Source organism: Oncorhynchus keta, chromosome 16 (genome assembly GCF_023373465.1).
Source record: "Oncorhynchus keta strain PuntledgeMale-10-30-2019 chromosome 16, Oket_V2, whole genome shotgun sequence".
Lineage (NCBI taxonomy): Eukaryota > Metazoa > Chordata > Actinopteri > Salmoniformes > Salmonidae > Oncorhynchus > Oncorhynchus keta.
The window spans coordinates 13,892,857-13,913,193 of record NC_068436.1 but is presented as its reverse complement, the minus strand read 5'-3'; the positions used below and the strand labels follow the sequence as shown (position 1 = coordinate 13,913,193).

The 20,337-nt window shown below is 44.1% G+C and overlaps 1 protein-coding gene across 4 annotated transcripts in view; it reads right to left on the bottom strand.

The window, feature by feature from the left end:
• LOC118375786 (mineralocorticoid receptor-like) overlaps positions 1–19,227 on the bottom strand; it is a 109,184-nt gene extending 89,957 nt beyond the window's left edge. For 2 of the 4 annotated variants that reach the window (XM_052464725.1, XM_052464727.1), the window contains exons 1-2: positions 18,784–19,227; positions 15,443–17,386 (exon numbers count right to left, since the gene is read on the bottom strand). In XM_052464725.1, the coding sequence (XP_052320685.1) occupies positions 15,443–17,367 (1,925 nt within the window). In that variant the 5' untranslated portion in view covers positions 17,368–17,386; positions 18,784–19,227. The remainder of the gene's footprint in view (positions 1–15,442; positions 17,387–18,783) is intronic. The other 2 variants (XM_052464726.1, XM_052464728.1) reach the window with 1 other exon arrangement.
• Positions 19,228–20,337: the final 1,110 nt, after the last annotated feature.

The window sequence follows — 20,337 nt, the reverse complement described above, 5'->3', positions numbered from 1 at the left end:
TGTCCCTAACACACCCACTAAATAGAATTCTTAATTCATTGGATAACGAGATTTTCATCAATGTCCTCCCCAGTCCTAAGCAATGTAGCGTGCAGTAAAAGAGTATATCTGATACATTTCCCTGTCCTTCAGTATCTGCCCTATATCGTTACCCTTTTGCTAAATATAGATTGGTGTCGTCCCAAAAAAGAAATGCCCAGTCATACATTCACTCTCCTTGTAAGTGACTCTAGCCCTCTGTGCCACATTGCTCCTGTGTACACTTCCCTCCTTTTTTAAAGGCCCAATCCTTAATTAGCAAAACAATTTAAGTTTAACAAAGAGCCCACAACTGATCTTGATTCAAACGGCCTAGTCTTTGCCACAGACAGATTTCCACTAGACATTGGCGGTAATATGATGATTATGGGGTAGAAGTCCTTAAGGAAAGCATTTAGCCAATTCAGACGCAAAGGCCTATTGATTTCTAATGGGCCTCAAGGTCGGACCTCCGGCAAAGAATTCTCGTCTTTCCAATAAGGATGTAATTTGTAATCCAACGCCACACCACAGCGTCCGCTCATTCTCAACCAAGAATCAATCGCAACTGGCCAAGAAATATAGGCTACCAAAACCCAAAGATAGTAGTTTGGTTTTTCAAAGCTCATCATCTCACCATGACCTTCATTCGGGCAGATTTGCGATGAAGACTTAATATTCTAGGTCCGCAATTATAACACAATTGCACATTGTACCATGAAACAAGACATACTGTACATGCTTACTTTGTGTATTGCTACCAGTGCCCCAAATCAGCAGCCACATCATCAACCCACAGCCCATAATTCGGTCTGTCATACAGCCAATACAGACATGTGTGAGTCTATAGACTAGAGGACCACAGAGGAAGCCAAACCACAGTAAACCACAGAAGGAATGACTGGCATAGTACGGCCCTGCAGATGTTTACTGACTACCACAATTGGGAAAGAAAAAGATGGAACTAGCACACCCTGTGGCCAAAACCAATGTAATGTAGGCATATGCTTCAGGGTGGCGCTGGCTCAACTAAGACAATGGAAGATTGGCTAAATATTGTTCAGTAAATGTGTGAGGATCTGATTAATGAGTAGAATCCATTTCTATGATCTTTCGTCGTTAGAAATGTTGTGAACAGAGAAACGGAGGGTTTACGTGTGTGTGTGTGTGTGTGTGTGTGTGTGTGTGTGTGTGTGTGTGTGTGTGTGTGTGTGTGTGTGTGTGTGTGTGTGTGTGTGTGTGTGTGTGTGTGTGTGTGTGTGTGTGTGTGTGTGTCATAGCATCGCAGACAGCAGTCATCTGCAGCAGCTGTTGGGTGTCAAGAGTACTGAGGAGTCTATACTCTAGGATAATGTAAAGTAAATATCTCCTAGGGCTGTACATTTCTGTGTCTAAGAGGGGGTGGCCCATTAAACACTCACCCTGAGGTGAAACGAAAGGCAAGGCACGGGACGGTATTCTGTAAACTAGACTCAGCATTGTTTTGTGTTCATGCTTATCTGTATGTGTTCGGCAGACATGCTCACCTTGTTGGTAGAGACACACACACACACACACACACACACACACACACACACACACACACACACACACACACACACACACACACACACACACACACACACACACAGACACAGACACACACACTGTTTTTGTCTTGTGATGAGGGACAAAGCTTACCCCACCGCTCAATTCTCAGTTCCCATTGAGGCAGTGCAGCATAGGTGGTCTAGTCGTCCGGTTGTCTGGCTCCTGCACCAGGATGTGGCTGTCATTAAAAACAATAACCTTAGGTGCCTGCATGGTGACTCGCTGTAATTGTTTTCTCATTTGATCTACTTTCTGCTCTCCCGCTCGTCTTGCCGGCAGACAGGAATAAGTGTTTCACCTCCTCCTCTCCTCCTCTCTCAACCTTTTCCAAATCAAATCGGTCCAGTACCATAATCAACAACTTTAGAATATGCCGGGTGAGAATATGAGGGGTGAGATAAGAAGTAAAACCTTTATGACCCATGCACCGCTCTGCCAGGTCCAACCTCCATCACACACATACGCACAGACACACGCAGACACACACACACACTCATGCATGCACACACTGCATTGTGGGTGCACAGTTCTTATTAACTTATCATCCTCTGCCGTATGGAAATGTTCTCTTGTTGAGTTTTGGCTCTTACCAGTGTAATCACATGGGGAAATCACCCCTCACACTGTGAGTGTTTGGATTTTTTTCATAGTATGTGAGTGTATGTGTGCAGGTGCTTGCGCGCACACGTTTGCATGTGTGTCTTTGTGTGCCTGCGTTCAGTGTTAATGTGCATGCGATTGTGTGTGTTTGTGGTTGTGTGGGTTTTCATATTTTCTGTAATGAGATGTAGCTTTGTTCGGATGTTGAAAATGCCACTCCGGCACTGGAGCATGTCTAATACAACCACAAAGGGGATTCTAATAAACATTACAGCACAGCCGGGAGACAACAGGACACAACGGCCCTCGTTGATAGTGTTTGGTTTGACCCGTTGCAGTTTGACCCGTTTTTATTGTAGATGGCTTAGATTCAAATGTGTAGCATTCCGAGTCTTGTATTGTAGTTTGGCCCGTTATTACAGTAGATTATTTCGATTTGAATCTGTGCTCTTCTGACTTTATAAGAAGTGTCGGCAAACTTCCGTCACAGAGATGGAAAGAGCCCCTATTTGTCACGTACTGTACAGCAGGGACAAACTGACAGTCACTCTGGTATGACTTGTCAGTTTTTATTGGCTTTCAACATCTGGTTCTAGAATGTCCGTGACCCTGTTCTTAGCACAGAGGACACCAGCCCAGCAACATAAACAGAATCTTACTGTACATAGATTTGTCCGCTCCATGGCATCTGTTAGTGACTGCCTCGGACATGGACTGTTAGTAGCAGCACTGTACTGTAGGAAACTGGTGTGGGCTGAAGTATAACAAGCAATGGAAAAACACAACGTACATTTCCAGACTGAGCCTATGACCCGGACATTGTGGTGATTGGACTGTTCAACCTCCCACACCTCGGTGTAATGTACACTGATGTATTATTCCCCTCATTCAGACAGTCATTGAAAGAAATGTCTATATGGACAAAAGAATCCATACGAAGTAGAAAATATCCATAGTAAAATCTATGTATGAGCACGTGAAGGGTAAAGGGGCCCTATTAACAGAGTATTGTTAGTATAACTCGGGGCCCAGGGGTCAAGGGTGAGGGGAGTGCATCTGTCATGTGAGCAGGGACTGACGTGTTGGAGTTATGGTTGTGATGAATAGGATCGGAGGGAGGGCGTTGGCCCAGGAGTGTCAGGTTAACATTGCGTGGGAAGCTCTACTGGCAAGAATAATAACCAAGGCAATGCATTATACCGCACCACCTATTCCTTTGTAGATATAAGCTGTTAAACTGTAAGACCACATGTAGGCCACAAACTATTTATTTCTGTCCCCTGGTTTACTTGATGATTGTGGAAACGCCTCTAGGCTCTATTGTGAGTGACTTGGATCCTTCCCTGGGCTGGTCTCAAACAGGTCTGCTCAACACCTTTCACACGACCTGTCAAACAAGCTGTCCCGCAGGCCTGATGGAATGGTGTCAGCCGAGTACCTGAACGTCTATGCTCTTGAAACAGATGTTCTTACGATTCTAGAAGAATTACTGTGCACATGTTGCCAGGGTGTAAGTAAGTACACTGGAATGGAAGAAAGAACTCCAGGCATCTCAAAAGTGTCAAAAACAACCCAAGAAAACATCCTCCTCCTCCAAAAACAAACCGGCTGCAGAAGCGTTTGCACGTGTTCCTTGTCAATAAACTGGGAAAGACATCAGAGGAGAGGTTTAGAGAATGAACTGACAATAGACTACTCTGTTCAAAGAAACTACGGTATGTGGAAGTCAGGGTACATTTGACTGTGTGGATGAATATTGGGAAAACAATCAGCTTTCAATGGCAAATGTAAGGCCAGTAAAGTGACACACAGTCATTTACCATGGAAAGGTTTGTAGCCTACAAGCTCTTTAGTCAGGTTACTCAGCTAGTTTTTCAGAGAGGCCCTAATGAACACTCCTGGATGTAGCTTGACAGAAACTCAGCCCTGTTAGCCCTGGGGTGCGTCTCAAAAGGCACCCTATTCCCTATGTAGTGTGCTATTTTTGACTAGAGCCCTATGGGCCCTGGTCAAACGTAGTGCACTGAAGAGAAAGGGGTGCCATTTGGAATGCAATCATGGTCTACCCAAGGCCAAAGATAACAACTGTTGCCTGGGCTGATACAAAATGAAGCTGAAGCACACTGCAAGCTAATGCATTGAGCATAAATAGGTCAGACTTCCCCCTCTGAATAATGGGGAGAAAAGTGGACTGGCTCTACCAGAGAGGGCACCACATAAACAACATGTCACAGCCATATCTAGATGAGATACAGTGCAATGTTAGGGCAAGATTTGTTGTTTGGCGTTGTTTACTGAAGCTGTGCCATAGTGTTAACTATTAGCTGAAGCTGTGTCATAGTGTTAGCTGAAGCTGTGTTAGCTGTTAGCTGTGTCTTAGTGTTAGCTGAAGCTGTGTCATAGTGTTATCCGTTAGCGGTGCCTTAGTGTTAGCTGTTAGCTGAAGCTGTGTCATAGTGTTAGCTGTTAGCTGACGCTTCTGCTAAAGGAGCTAGTTTCATTCCACAAAAACAATGTGCCACAGCCATCTAGAGGGCCTAAATTTAGTTGTTATTGTTTTGAGTTGTTTACTGAAGCTGGGTTATTGTGTTAGCTAAAGCTGGGTTGAAGGAGCAAGCTAGCTAGCTGCATTACTACCTGTGTTTTAAGTGCCGACTGGCTGGCTGGCTGGCCCAAGCCTCTAAGTATGTGAGTGAGCCATCCATTTAGACCGTAAAACTGCAAATTATCCCTCCAGATGTGTGCTCCAGTTATGCCTTAAGCGATGGATTAAATGCTAATTTGCATTAGGAAGATTTACTCTGCAACGGGTATTACTTGAATTTGCATCGAGAGAAAAAAACACTTTTTGTTTTCTCTGTTTCTTTTTTTATTTATTTTTTTAGACATGACGGTGCTCCTGCAAGATAAATATGTTTTGTGTGCTGAAGGAGGTAAATCTCTTAGAAATCAGGAGTAGCACAAGAAGAATCATGTGCATGGACACCTGAAGCATGCAGGATCCTTCTACCCTCTCAATTACCTTGCCAATGAATACATTACTCAAAGAAGAAGACAACACGTATTGTGTTGAGAATAATGTATAGTAACTATTCAAAAGTAAAACTAACATAAATTCATAGGTGTCTTTTGTGGCTGGAACCATAATCTCACAGTATGGGCCACTGTAACTAACAACACAACCACCCTAGGCCCTTCTGGCTTACTAACCCAGGCAGTTTGTATATAAAACATGGCTCCTATTGAAGCCGGGACAGAAACCCACCTGCTTAACAGGGCTAAATCCAAATAAAAGCCGCCCTGTCTCCCTAACCGATTAGACTGAACCAAGCAGCTGAAACCAAGTGGCTGGTGTCAGCCGAAACAACAGCAGACAGTAAACAGGGAATGTCTGGCCTGTGCCAGGTACAGTGCAGTAAAACCAGGGCCAGGGGGTGCCAGTCCTAGGGCAGTGCACTGTAGAGAAACGTTGTGGGTCCACGGAGCCAATTGACAAGGAATGCAATGGTTCTAGTGTATCCTGATCTCCCATTTTGGATCTAGGTTGGTCCAGGTTGCCCTATGACCAGGTATTTCCCGAAAAAGACACCAGTCTATTTGGACATGGCAGCCAGGCACACTCGTAAACAAGACATGGGAACAAATATCTCTCACCATTGCTGTATGGAAAATATCACTGTCAAGTCAAAAAAAAAATGTTTGCACAACATGGTATGCACAACAATACAACAGCCTGTAACCCCAACACAGACCTTCACACAACCTGTACACAATACCGTTGGGTCTGTTCTACATAACAGGGGCCATTGTGGGCCAATGTCATTGTCATTAACACAAAAGCCCTGGTAATTACAGGATGATTCTCTAACCCTACCCTACATCCCTTCCTGCAATAGGCAGCCATTTTGATTCCTGCTAAACCAGTTTACCCCTTTTTAAGTCTTGGTCACCCAATTGCGTCTGTGTCAGCTCTCCGTGTAATGTGATACAGTGTCTTTTCTATGGGCTGTCATCAGACCCCTGGAAGTCTCCGTTTACCTTGGCTGGGTCACTGTATCAGAGTTTGTCCCAAAGGTGCTACATTATCAGAGCCTGTCCCCAGGGTGCTACATTATCAGAGATTGTCCCCAGGGTGCTACATTATCAGAGATTGTCCCCAGGGTGCTACATTATCAGAGATTGTCCCCAGGGTGCTACATTATCAGAGCCTGTCCCCAGGGCACTACATACATGAATTTTGTGACAAAGCCGAGCTCCCAATAGACTGAGTCATAACAATCTACCAGGGATTTTATGGGGTGTGTTTTTATGGGTGCAACTCAAGACCCGACAAAGCACAGAGCACAGTGACTGACACAGTCGTTGTTGTTTCCCATAGACCGGGTTAGAATATAAAGAGAAGCTCTGTGTGAGTGTGAGTATGCTACTACTAATATAGGTCGATGCCATCACATAGCCATAGTGCTAGCCATTTCTTCAGATGTATTAGACATATTCTGAAGAGAACAGAGCGTATGTGTACGTGGGTGTGTGTTGACCTAGTTAACGGACTGCTGAAGCAGAATAATTAACATTTTTTGGAAGTGTTTTCCTTAATGACATCCATTTCCGCCTATGTCAGTGAGTCGAGTCCCGTCATGTCCAGCGATGAGCTAGCTGCTAGCTAGACTAAGTAAACACAGCAGTTCAGAACTTGAATACAAACTCCAATTAAACATGAATGATGAATCAGGCCATGCCCTTATTTGGTCAGTAGAGCAGATCAGAATGCAGGGAGGAAGACAATGATGCGCTGAGGAGGGAAATCCACTCAGAAAACTCAACTAAAATGTAGTATGGATCTCACTCAAAGAAAACTAAACTAAATGTAGTATGGATCTCACTCAAAGAACTAAACTAACATGTAGTATGGATCTCACTCAAAGAACTAAACTAACATGTAGTATGGATCTCACTCAAAGATAACTAAACTAAATGTAATATGGATCTCACTCAAAGAACTAAACTAAATGTAGTATGGATCTCACTCAAAGAACTAAACTAACATGTAGTATGGATCTCACTCAAAGATAACTAAACTAAATGTAGTATGGATCTCACTCAAATAAAACTAAACTAAATGTAGTATGGATCTCACTCAAAGAACTAAACTAACATGTAGTATGGATCTCACTCAAAGAACTAAACTAAATGTAGTATGGATCTCACTCAAAGAAAACTAAACTAAATGTAGTATGGATCTCACTCAAAGAACTAAACTAACATGTAGTATGGATCTCACTCAAAGATAACTAATCTAAAATGTAGTATGGATCACATTGTTTTTTATAGCTCGGATGAATGTGAATTATGTCCTTGTCCATCAAACCGATAGAAATCAAACATTTTCTACCTTAAAATCCATCTGGACACAATTAAGTTACCGTAATATCAAAATCGTACAATAGAATTCTGCTGTTATGAATCATAGCCTACACCAACCAACAATGAACTTAAAGGGGCACTGTGGAAGCTCATAAACAGTCGTCTATATAAATTATAGGAGCCTCAGTGTCTTGATAACTCTTTCATCAACTAGGCCTGACACTATTCTCATCCATTTCACACAGCTTTTATTGATAGAAACCAGGGCAGTCGTCACAATAATCTCATGCTTTGTGTTGCAGTGGTAGAAGTATACAGTTACATTCTCTTCATACAGTATGTAAAAGAGTTCAATGACGGACAGGGACAAGCCTCTGTATGTCAGCGATAGGTAATAAAGTCTGAGCACACACACACACACACACACACACACACACTCTCTCTCACACACTGTGCCTACTGCCTACAGTACGGCCCACCCTGGAAATTTGGGCAAGTTTCATCAAACCCTGTTTCAAGAAGAGGTTGAAATGAGGACAGACATTCTGATCCCAACAGGGAAGGAGAATAGTACAGTCAGGGAGAGAGGGGAAAGGAGGGAGGGAGGGAGGGACAGGGAGGAAGGTACAGGGAGAGAGGGAGGAAGGTACAGGGAGGGAGGGAGGAAGGTACAGGGAGAGAGGGAGGAAGGTACAGGGAGGGAGGGAGGAAGGTACAGGGAGGGAGGGCAGGACAGTGAGGGAGAGAGGGGAAAGGAGGGAGAGAGGGAGGAAGGTACAGGGAGGGAGGGCAGGACAGTGAGGGAGAGAGGGGAAAGGCGGGAGGGGGGAAGGTACAGGGAGGGAGGGCAGGACAGTGAGGGAGAGAGGGGAAAGGAGGGAGGGAGGAAGGTACAGGGAGGGAGGGCAGGACAGTGAGGGAGGGAGGGCAGGACAGTGAGGGAGAGAGGGAAAAGGAGGGAGGGAGGAAGGTACAGTAAGAGGGAGAGAGAGAGGGGAAAGGAGGGAGGGACAGTCAGAGAGTGAACGAGAGAGAAAAGGGGGGAAGGGAGAGAGGAATGAACAGTCAGAGGGAGAGAAAGAGAGGAGAAAGGAGGGAGGGAGGAAGGTACAGTAAGAGGGAGAGAGAGAGGAGAAATGAGGGAGGGAGGAAGGAAGGTACAGAGAGGGAGAAAGGTACAGTAAGAGGGAGAGAGGGAGAGGAGAAAGGAGGGAGGGACAGTCAGAGAGTGAACGAGAGAGAAAAGGGGGGAAGGGAGAGAGGAATGTACAGTCAGAGGGAGAGAAAGAGAGGAGAAAGGAGGGAGGGAGGAAGGTACAGTAAGAGGGAGAGAAAGAGAGGAGAAAGGAGGGAGGGAGGAAGGTACAGTAAGAGGGAGAGAGAGAGGAGAAAGGAGGGAGGGAGGAAGGAAGGTACAGAGAGGGAGGAAGGTACAGTAAGAGGGAGAGAGAGAGAGGAGCAAGAAGGGAGGAAGGTACAGTAAGAGGGAGAGAGAGAGGAGAAAGGAGGGAGGGAGGAAGGTACAGAGAGGGAGGAAGGTACAGTAAGAGGGAGAGAGAGAGAGGAGAAAGGAGGGAGGGAGGGAGGGACAGTCAGAGAGTGAACGAGAGAGAAAAGGGGGAAGGGAGAGAGAAATGTACAGTCAGAGGGAGAGAAAGAGAGAAGAAAGGAGGGAGGGAGGAAGGTACAGTAAGAGGGAGAGAGAGAGGAGAGAAAGGAGGGAGGGAGGAAGGTACAGAGAGGGAGGAAGGTACAGTAAGAGGGAGAGAGAGAGAGGAGAAAGGAGGGAGGGAGGGGCAGTCAGAGATTGAACGAGAGAGAAAAGGGGGGAAGGGAGAGAGGAATGTACAGTCAGAGGGAGAGAGAGAGAGGAGGAAGGGAGGAAGGTACAGGGAGGGAGGAAGGTACAGTAAGAGGAGGAGAAGGGAGGGAGTTACAGTCAGAGAGTGAACGAGAGAGAAAAGGGGGGGAAGGGAGCGAGGAATGTACAGTCAGAGAGTGAGAGAGAGGGGAGATGCAGCAACAGAGAAAGACGGGGAGGTAGGAAACTAGTAGTTACCGCTGTATGAGTATCAATTAATTAGGTCATATCCTTCCTTTCTCCTCTCATCTTTTAATGAAGAGAATCATTTTCAATGTTTTTAACTAAGGCAGTCTTTGAATTTCATAATACAACACGTATTTCATAAGACAACTGTAATAATTATATTATTTTAGTCCATAGCTTCAAGTAATTCTTTTTGAGCACATTTCTCTCTCTCTCTCTCTTGTAGTGATAATAATGACTGGTGTATATCACCCCTGTGATATCTCCAGTCTATGACTAACTTCCCATCTGTTAGCTCTGTCGTTTAATAAGTCCTCTTTTATCCAGCATTATACCACACTCAACATAAAATAGTGTGTGTGTGTGTAAGTCACACACTCACACAAAGGTGAGGACCCGACATACAGTAGTTCTCATGTGACCATGTGGAATTAGCAAAGACCCTTGCTAGGGCAAGGAAAGACACCTTGGACATGACCCCCAACACCCCTGTCTCACATTCACATCCCAAACCAGCAACTAACGTCCCTCACAGCCTCACAACCCACAATGCACCGGGGCCAGCCGTACCGAACCACACCACGAGGACGTGGATTTAATTAGATATTAGTATCCAGCCGCGTCTGAATTAATCAAATCAATGCTACTCATTAATTTAGTAGAAGAACATACAATTAAAGAGCTATTAGCGTTCTCTCAGGAGTCTGCCCTTTCATCCTGCCAGTAGAACATTGAGACTTGGCCCAGGTCCAGAGGCAAAGCGTTCTCTTTTAACCGGCACTTCCTCTCCTCCGCCTGACTCGATTCTACTCCTCTTCTCCAGGCTGGTGCCATAGAAGTACAATGACTAGATGTAGTATGTGCAAAAAATAAACGTCGGCGTCACTTTAAATCAATACTCTCTTTTATCCATAAGCATAACATTTAGTGGGAGGATGATAGAGAAATATGTTTTCTTTTTGTATTTGCATGTTTGTGGTACTGATCTAGACCCAGCCACCAGGTACCTACAAGTGTACTGGGCCTTTTGGGTTGTATCTTCATTTGGTCCCTGGCCACATTGATTTAAACACTAACACCATTTCCATGACTTAATGGTGCTTGACAGCATTTATCCTGTAAGTAGCTCGTCATTTCGGATGGCGTCTCAAGAGTTTGAAACAAAACTCTAGAGATGTCAACACACTGTAGCATAGTCCCAGTCAATGCTTAACAGGGCACTCTCTAAATAGGGTGACACAGAGATTTAGGGAATGAGCACACAAATAATCCAGCACCCAAAACTAGGTAATTTTATAGTAATATATTTTGTTCAGATAATTTATCATTTGATCATGGCTGTGTATATCTCAATTGAGGAGGTAAGGAAAGCAGACTGAATATAAGATTTTAACCTATTACATAGACTTTAAAGTAGTACTGTATTGTACATGGGACTGTAGGGTACCCTACAAGCTTTAAACAGTAAATACTTCTATCGGATTCCCTACAAAACATACAGTCAAATATAATCTTATTTAAATACAGCAGGGGAAATCCTCTGCGTTCAAAATGTCAATCTCTGCACCGCATACAGCTGGCCACCTGTTTCTCCCAAAGCACTGAAGCAAACTAGGCTCTGACGGAAAATAATTCTGGGCCAAGGAGATTCTTTTTCTCTCTTTTTTTTTTTGCTCTTGTGAATTAAAGTTAAAACGCTTTCGCTCTGAGTAATCCAGACTCCTCCGACAAACAGTCATTTTTAATTAAAAACATTACCCCATATACAGAGGAAACCAAAGTTGAAGCCTGAAAAAAATACTAACTGCACAGGGATTTCTCTTTCTACTTCGACCTGGCAGTCTCTCGATTTTCTCTCTCTCTTGCGCTCTCTCACTCTCTTGATATTCTCTCCCTCTCTCACTCTGTCTCTCTGTTTCAATCTTTCTTTCTCTTTCCCTCCTTCTCTCCCTCCCTGACTTCCAAGGCTTCAGTTGATCAAAGGAAGTTCCAGTTTCATGCTGGTTTTTAACGGTTATGTAACTTTCTCCTGATGAAATACTGGCCTGGGCACAATACTAATCCACCCAGAGCTGAACTGGACCATAGAAGTCCTGCAATTGGACTTTTTGGGGGTTATGTGATCCTGGCAGGAAGTCAATCCAACTCACACTGCGGCAACGCTTGGCTACTTGGAACGATTGTAAACACCCTAATAAAATGTAATTAATAGGTACCATATACATTGTTTTCTGAGTAAAACTGAGTCCAAAAAACTTTGATTAATCACATAAGAACAAGCAACCTCAGCACAGGAATATAACTAAATAAAGCAATATTTCTTAACCACAAGCATATGGGTCTTCTGCAGTGCAGTTTTGATTGAACCTCTCCTCTTGTTTCCCTGAGAACAACAGGACTCTAGCTAGTCTTCCCCAGTGTGTGTTTGATTGAACCTCTCCTCTTGTTTCCCTGAGAACAACAGGACTCTGGCTAGTCTTCCCCAGTGTGTGTTTGATTGAACCTCTCCTCTTGTTTCCCTGAGAACAACAGGACTCTGGCTAGTCTTCCCCAGTGTGTGTTTGATTGAACCTCTCCTCTTGTTTCCCTGAGAACAACAGGACTCTGGCTAGTCTTCCCCAGTGTGTGTTTGATTGAACCTCTCCTCTTGTTTCCCTGAGAACAACAGGACTCTGGCTAGTCTTCCCCAGTGCGTGTTTGACTGAACCTCTCCTGTGAGGAGCCAAGTGTATAGTTTTATAGAGAGGGGCAGTTTCAGTGCTGTGTCTGTATCTGGGTCTCTGCCATACGGCCAGGCCAGGCCCCACCTCTGACTGTCATCCTGCCTGACATTAGGGGGCTAAGCTGTATCTCATTAGGCCTAGGGTGGCAGTGATTCCGTCAACATCACTTGAAGCTCTGGCTCCCACCATAGGGGAAGAAGACAGGTTGTCTCCAAGGTAACGGCCAGATCATTTGGCAGGAACTGCATGCCTTGTTATCCCACAGAAACCCACAGATACTGTAGGCAGCGCAGCTGGCGCACACACACACACACACACACACACACACACACACACACACACACACACACACACACACACACACACACACACACACACACACACACACACACACACACACACACACACACACACACACACACAAACACACACACACCAATAAACGTGTGCAAAGACAAACACACGTTTAGTACCTCCACTGCACATAGACATCAGCTCTCTCTCTGCCAATCAAACATCCGGCTATTCCTCTGTGTCCAGTATTGATTTAAAACACAATGAATCCAGGGGCGGGCCAACCGTTTAGGAAAAACCATTGAGTTCATTTGCTGCTCGTACCCTAGTAGGGATAATCATTCTCACTGTTGAAAGAGAAATTGATTTCTGTTAATCATGAGCCAGCGTTATTCAAATCAGTGGGGGGGGGTCAACCCAGGCTAGATATCTTGAAAGAGGGGGTTAGAGAGGGTTATACAAGCAGAGTCAAGTATTTAGGTCATAAAGGGCAGTAGAAAATAGTTTTTTTTTTGTTACAGTCAATGACATGAGTTTGCATATAACCATAGAAATCAAACTGACAGAATGGCATGTAAATCTAACTCATTCCCACCTGATCTCAACTAAGTCTCTGGGCCCATATTCACAAAGAGTCTTTAGATTAGGAGTGCCGATCTAAGATCACTTACGACTTTTAGTTTATAATGAATAACATTTTATGAACATTTTATAACATGACCCTAGATCAGCACTACTACTGTAAAAACACTTTTTGAATACATGCCCTAACCCCCTGTCACATACTCTACTGTACTTCCTGAATGCCAAAAGTGGACTGACCATTCCATAGCCAAGTATCGCAAGAATAGCCCTGATCAGACAGCCAGAACAACTGGATGAATTGTAGCATGGTCTATCGATAGGAGGTCAATGGGACAGGGACTAACGTCCTGGACCAACATAACAGCCTCAGGACAAAGGCTGACATGACCATTGCCCCATTTTTAACCAGCCTGATGGTGCTATTGGTGCTATTTTGAGTGAGACTGGATAATTGTTTTAGATCTGTTTGAGAGTGCGTTCAAATAAAGTGGTTGGGGAGAGAGAGAAATCATTAGTTACGACCAATGATGTATACAAACCCTGGATTGCTGATGCTATGTATTGGCCAATGAGAGGCTTTGAAGTCACTGGTCGGCCATATTGGCACTTCCCCCAGTAGGAGCAGTCCTCCATAGGAATGAATGGGATTCTACAGTATTTCAATTAAATGTTTTAATGACAAATTTACATGTATTGGTTTATCTTTTGCTATAGTGGGGAAAGTAACATTAGTAAGCTAAAAAATATATACTAAAGTAAAATAGATTATATATATATATATATATTTTTTTTTATGTTTAGCTCACATAATATATTTTAAGATTATGCATTAAGGTGTCTGTAATATAATACATGTGACAAAATTAATGTAGACATTAATAAATGCATTTCTACAGCTTCCAAAATATGTTTTACAACGTAAGGGAGTGCTAAAATGGAGGCACGGTGGTTTATACCACCATTAATAAACATCCCCTCTGTGAAATGAACAAAAATGAAGAAATATATCACACCCAAAACAAATCCCAAACTCTCCAAATACCAGAGCCATAATCATTTCTTCACATCTTTAAATTAACTGTAAACAAACTCCTTCTGCAAGGAAGGAATTCCTTATTTAACTCCTTCACATACTGAAATTGCAACAAAGTTGGATAATTTTTTCCAATTTCCTGGTTGGTTTCATAGCTGTGATACTTTTGTTTTATTCATCCTGGATCTTAATATCATAATGCTGTATTTAGCTTCACACTCAACTGGGACATCAGATAAACTGTCCGAACAACAACTGTGTCAAAGTTAGACGTTGCCATATTTGCCTGTGCAGAACAAAACGTTTTTCTGCATGTTTGTTTTTGTTTGGTGGCAGGGGCTCTGCCCTGCAAGGCAACTGTTTGTTTCCTACATCTGGCAACAAAAGCATGTGATCAATCATTCAGAATAATTTATGACGTCGCCACATAATGGCCAGCCCAGGCTCATAAAAATATATTTGCATTACACAAGGTCCCGTCAGGACCTCTCAATAACAGTACAATATATGGTGTTTTTGTCCATACACATAGCTCCGATAAGAGAACAAACTTTAGCCTCTGTTACACTGCTGCCCTGGCCCTATTTTCTACTGTATGTTGCGATGTTGCTATCTGGACCCCATCCCTTAGTTCCTGTTCTCCCAGCCAAGCCAACATCCCGCTACTTTTCCCTTTCCCAAGCCTTGTTGTTATTAGTATATTGGTAGTCCCCAACTCGGAGAAAACGCACTTCTTTAACCTCTGTCCTGAGCAACATGGTCTTTAAGTCAGACACATTGTCCCCTTCATTCATCCTGTCACACTGTAGTAAACAGACTCAGTTCAACCTGAAAGTTATATAGCAGGGAGCATCTCTCTGCACATGAGAGCCCTTGGATTATACCACTGGGTGTGCTTTGTGCAGATGCTGTGGACAGTCCATCATGTCTTATAACAAGTCTAAAGTAACATAAAGTAACAAGTCTAAAGTAATAACAGTTTCTGAGCCAGCACTCTTACTGTACTGGAGTTGTGCAGCAGCACTACAATCCCACAATGCTGTTTGTTTTCTGCTTCAACTTTTCTATATTGAAAGTAACAAACATTTCTGAGCCAGCCAGCCGCACTTACTGTGCTGGAGTTGTGCAGCAGCACTAGAGTACCCACAATGCAGTTTGTTTTTGTCCATACATCGATTTCTTTCTTACCTTGACATGCTGTCTGGCATGCAGCCGTGACCTGGATAGCCCTCTCCTCTTGGACCCTGCGACATGCCAGGCCGAGATTTCCACGACTCCATTAACGCGGTAACAGGCGAAATTAGATTCAACAAGGGGTTCGTCCCGTGATCCCTGGGGTCGTGCCGTGAGAAAGACATTGTCCCCTGCGCTCCGATCTGGTAGTGAAAGGAGTGTCCGCCTGAATTAACACCCACAATGGCCGAGGTGGGCACAACATTGTTGTTGTTCTCTTGGTAGTAGCTGCCATCGTTGTTCTCTTGTTTAACTTTAGACAGGAGGTTGTGGGGGAACACGCCGGCTTCGTAACTGCCATTAATCTCCGTGCCCGGAGGTCCCAAGATCCCAGAGAGACTGTATTCGTCAATATTGTCCCTCAGAGACAAGTAGGTAATCTCGGACGGACCTGACTGGAAGAGACCCATAGAGTGTTGCTGCTGCTGCTCAGTGTAGCACTGAGGATTCATGCATCCGCCGCCATCTTTGTTTGGCTCACTTTTTATCTGTGTGATGAAAGGTGAACCATTGCCAGGGAAGCCGGTGGCCTGGTTACACTTTGTGTTGTTGCTACCATTACCCAGACACATGCTCCTATAGTCCGTGTCGGGTTCATTCTTGATGAACTTTACCATACCCATGTGGTCCAGGCCTACGTTGAACATCTCCCCGTCCACGCTCTCCACCTTGGGGAACTCAAACTCCTTGAAGTCCTGCTGGTCTCTTCGTCCCTCAGGACTGTTGGAGTCATTCTGGACCAGGCCCAGTTCACTAGCAGGGCTGGACACAGCAAAACCACCCCCACCGCCAGAGGGGTTCCTGGGGCTCGAGGACATTGCCATGGGGCCCCCGGAGGTCGGACTGGAGATAGACGATGAAGCCCTCATGTTGTTGGTGCTGCCAGTGGGACTGGAGACAGACGATGACCTCATGTTGGTAGAGGTGCTGCATGACGGTGGGGAGCGCACGCTGCTCATGCTTTGTGGGCTGGAGATGGGTGAGCGCATCACGTTGAGGGGGCTGGTGAGTGGAGGCGACCCCACCGTGCTGGAGCCTGCTGGGCTGCAGGTGGCCGAGTTCCTTCTGTGGACGTGGTTGTGGGCCAGAGCTGGTCCGGCAGCGTTATGCTGGTTGACGGGGTTACTCATGGTCGTACAGGCGAACGGCGCCCCAAAGCAGGTGGGGCTGGTGGTGGACGAAACTAGGTTGTTGCTGCCCCCGGGGCTGGAGATGGAGCTGGGCGCCTGGGGGCTGCAGGACAGAGACAAGCCCAAGACGGCTGACCCTGATGGGGTTCCAGATGAGCAGCAATCCCCTGGGGTGGAGCTAGGCTGCTTCAGGAACCCTGTAGAAGGGGACATCAACTTGGGGCTCCCCGTGGACGCAGCACACTGGCTGTCCTCGAGACAGGGTCGCCCGCAAACTCCCGCTGGGTACATCTTCCCCGGACTACAATGACCCCCCTGTTGGCCGAAGCCGCCAAAGTCTGTGGCCTCCCTGGCCGCGTTCATATACAAGCCCATGGACTCAGCCACAGTTTTGGACAGCTCCTTTGAGTCCATCATCTCTGGCTTCCTCCCATGGATGGAACTGTTAAAGAGGGGGAGAACAAAAGGCTGGTGTTGGTTCGGGGTCAGTTTGAGAGTAGGCTGCTCTGGCTTCTTCTTCTCTTCGTTGTTATTGTTACTCTCCTTGCTGTCGGCTGTGTTGCTGCTGGGGGAGCAGCTGACATTGACAATGTCCATCAGGACATCACTGTTGCTGTTCAGGTTCAGGCTGTCGGCCTCCTCGGCTCCGCTGCAGCAGTAGTCCATGGCACTGCTGGGGACATGGGACCATCTGTTCTTCTCTGTGTCCATGGATCCTTCGAAGAAACTTGGGTATCTTTTGGTCTCCATCGCTGGGTCATTGATTTACCTGCAGGTTGTAGGAATACATTAATTTGATGAATGCTGTTTAAATATGAATTCAAAGTGGTAGGGTACTCTTTATGCATTATTCACATAGCATGCAAAAGCCGCTGGAATCTCACATTGCCGAAGTTGGGGAGGGGGTCATAGAACGATTCACACATTGCAAGTTACTTCTTATAATGCATTTCTTTAGATGTAGGACATGATACCTTCTGGTTTGCAGAATTAATTGCACTAACTGTACTACTAAATCGCCAAGTCAGTACAGTTTGATTTTTTAAAAATACATGACGTAGTTTTATAGTTTTCATTTCCTCCTCTTGGGCACTTCCATTGGATAGAGACAGACACAGCGTCACATAAACTTTCATCACGGATTGGTCCGACGATTCTGTCAATCCCCTATTGTTTTTTCAGACACAACATAGCTGCGACATAACTTGAAAATGGTATCTATCTTTGAGCGTCTTCTGGAAAACATATAACAACTTTCTAGAATAATTCAATGCGCAATATTGACCCATTCTGTCACATTTAGCCCTTTATATTATGCGTATTGTAATGTTGTTCCTAAACTTATGCCCTGGTAAACTTATGTTTTAGCCTACTGTCAAAGAGAAGGAATAAAGAAAAACACTGATATTTTGATGAGGTGACCTAATTACGGGTTAGGCTATACTAAATGAGAAAGCTTATGAGATAGGATAGTTGTCGACGCACAAACTACAAAAACAGATAGGCTACATGCCAGGTTGTAACGACAGATGAAGACTATGCAATATTTGGGGGGGCAATCTGATCTACAAAATGCACATCACAGGTTTGACATTGATTGCAACTGATCGAAGAGTGTGCAAAACTATTTCAAAAGTGCATTAATAGTTAGCAAGCAGGTCATTTCAGACATCTCAGTTCTGCAATGACAGCAGAGCAAGCCGTACTCTTATCCATTATTATTATTATTGTAAAGAATGATTATCTGATGGAAATGTCACTGGAGACAAAGTTCAAGTTGTTATTAACTGATCTTTGAAAAGTCATAAACAACAGATTATAAATTTAGATTCCATATATTATTATTATATATTATAATAAATACATGCGCCCAATAGCCTGCTGGGCGCAAATAAGTCCAATTATTATTATTATTATTATTAGGTTTTTTTATTGTTTAAAGAGAAAGAGAGCAGCCTTTAATTGTATTTATAGCCTATACTGTAGGTCACAATCTGTCCGAGCGGTCCCTCAGGATATAGTTCAAAGTTAAAGATTTCCTGGGGATAATTCAGGTGACAATTAAAGTGATTTACATTTCGTTTAGGGAGTTGACATATTCATCTAAGTATTATAATAACCACAAGTATGTTACCTACCTCGAGCTATATCATTCTGCGCCCTTACCTTAATAGCGACATTCAGATTTGTCAAGTGGCTGTGTTGCTGGGCGGCAATAATCCAGAAGAGAGAATAGAGACACGAAACCAAGCCTGTACCTTATTTCTTCTTCTTTACAATATCCCCCACTTCAGTTTTTCTGCATTTTCTCTTTCCATACATGTAGTTTCAGTTCTGACAGCTCAACGCACAGAACAGTAGGCTAGAACTCTGCTGAGCTGCGTAGCCTATATCACTCGTAATCCTCGACATCAAGACGCTGCTTGGACACACCGATCGAGAGCGACATATAGATCGGACGCATCAGGTATTCTCACATTCGGACCATAATTCCGCAGATTTATGATTTTCTAGCCATTCGATAGAATGACTGATAAAAACAGCGAAGGAGTCAGACAGACTTGCAGTGCGACGTCATTCTGTGCACATGAACCCTCCTTCTGTAACGAGTGCAATACAAACTCTGAAGGGGCGGCGGGGACGAGAGAGGGGAGGGAGGGAGGGGAGTGCGTTCGGTCGCAGGCTCCTGAGCACAGGTACGCTATTGCGCTGGAAATAGGGTACCTTTACATTTGAAGTATGGTTGAGTTTCTCCGTTTTAATACTTAATACTCAAAATGATTTTTGTATAGGAGGAGACTAATGAGCAAAAAAAAAAAAAATGATAGTGTAGAACAGAATAATACATTGCAGTGGACTATAAATACGACATTTACTAATAGGCCACAATTCAACATGAATAAAATACACAGTAGGCCTATTGATGTTGCAAAAAAACAGGTATATTATGCATAGTATGCATCGTTTACCACTTTGAAATCTAACCATTGCTCTTTGACAATGGCACTGTGCTTTGCAAGGCTGACATTTTGCACATGTATCTGTAATAATGTGCTGGTGTGATGTTATACTAACTGTATGCCAACTTGTTGTTTGAGTACTAGACAAAAACACCCACAGACCCTGAAGTGGATATATGTTAATAGATGTCTGACATATAGGGCATAAGTCTAATGAGACTGTTACATCTTCCCCCTTGGCAGAAACTGGCTACATAATCTATCAACCTTTCTTAGTCAGAGATAGGTTATGAAGATAAAACCATCAACAACAGTAAGTGTTTAGTGCCTATGAATCATAAATAAGCATCAAATTAATGATGATATGTAGTGGGCATAATACATGATAATACACAAGTCTTGTTCAGATGATGAAAAAACATTCTGTGTAGTAGCAGAGTGAAATCAAAACAGGATGTTGGTGCTTTTCCTCCGACTACATCCTTTGATCTTAGATAGGAGCGACGGATAACCCATAATATATCAATACCAGCACACTGGACACGTCACTAAGTCATAGAGGTGAATTCAGTGATTTCTCTCGGCTTTATAGCCTATATACATACAGTGGAGCTCAGTTTTAATACAGTATTGCAACATGTTATGACTGGAGAAATTGTGTCCACAGGATGGCGCTATATTTCAGTTTTTGATCTGGCATTCCAAATCGTATTAAATCAAATAAAAAATGGTATTTGTCACATGTGCGGAATACAAGAAG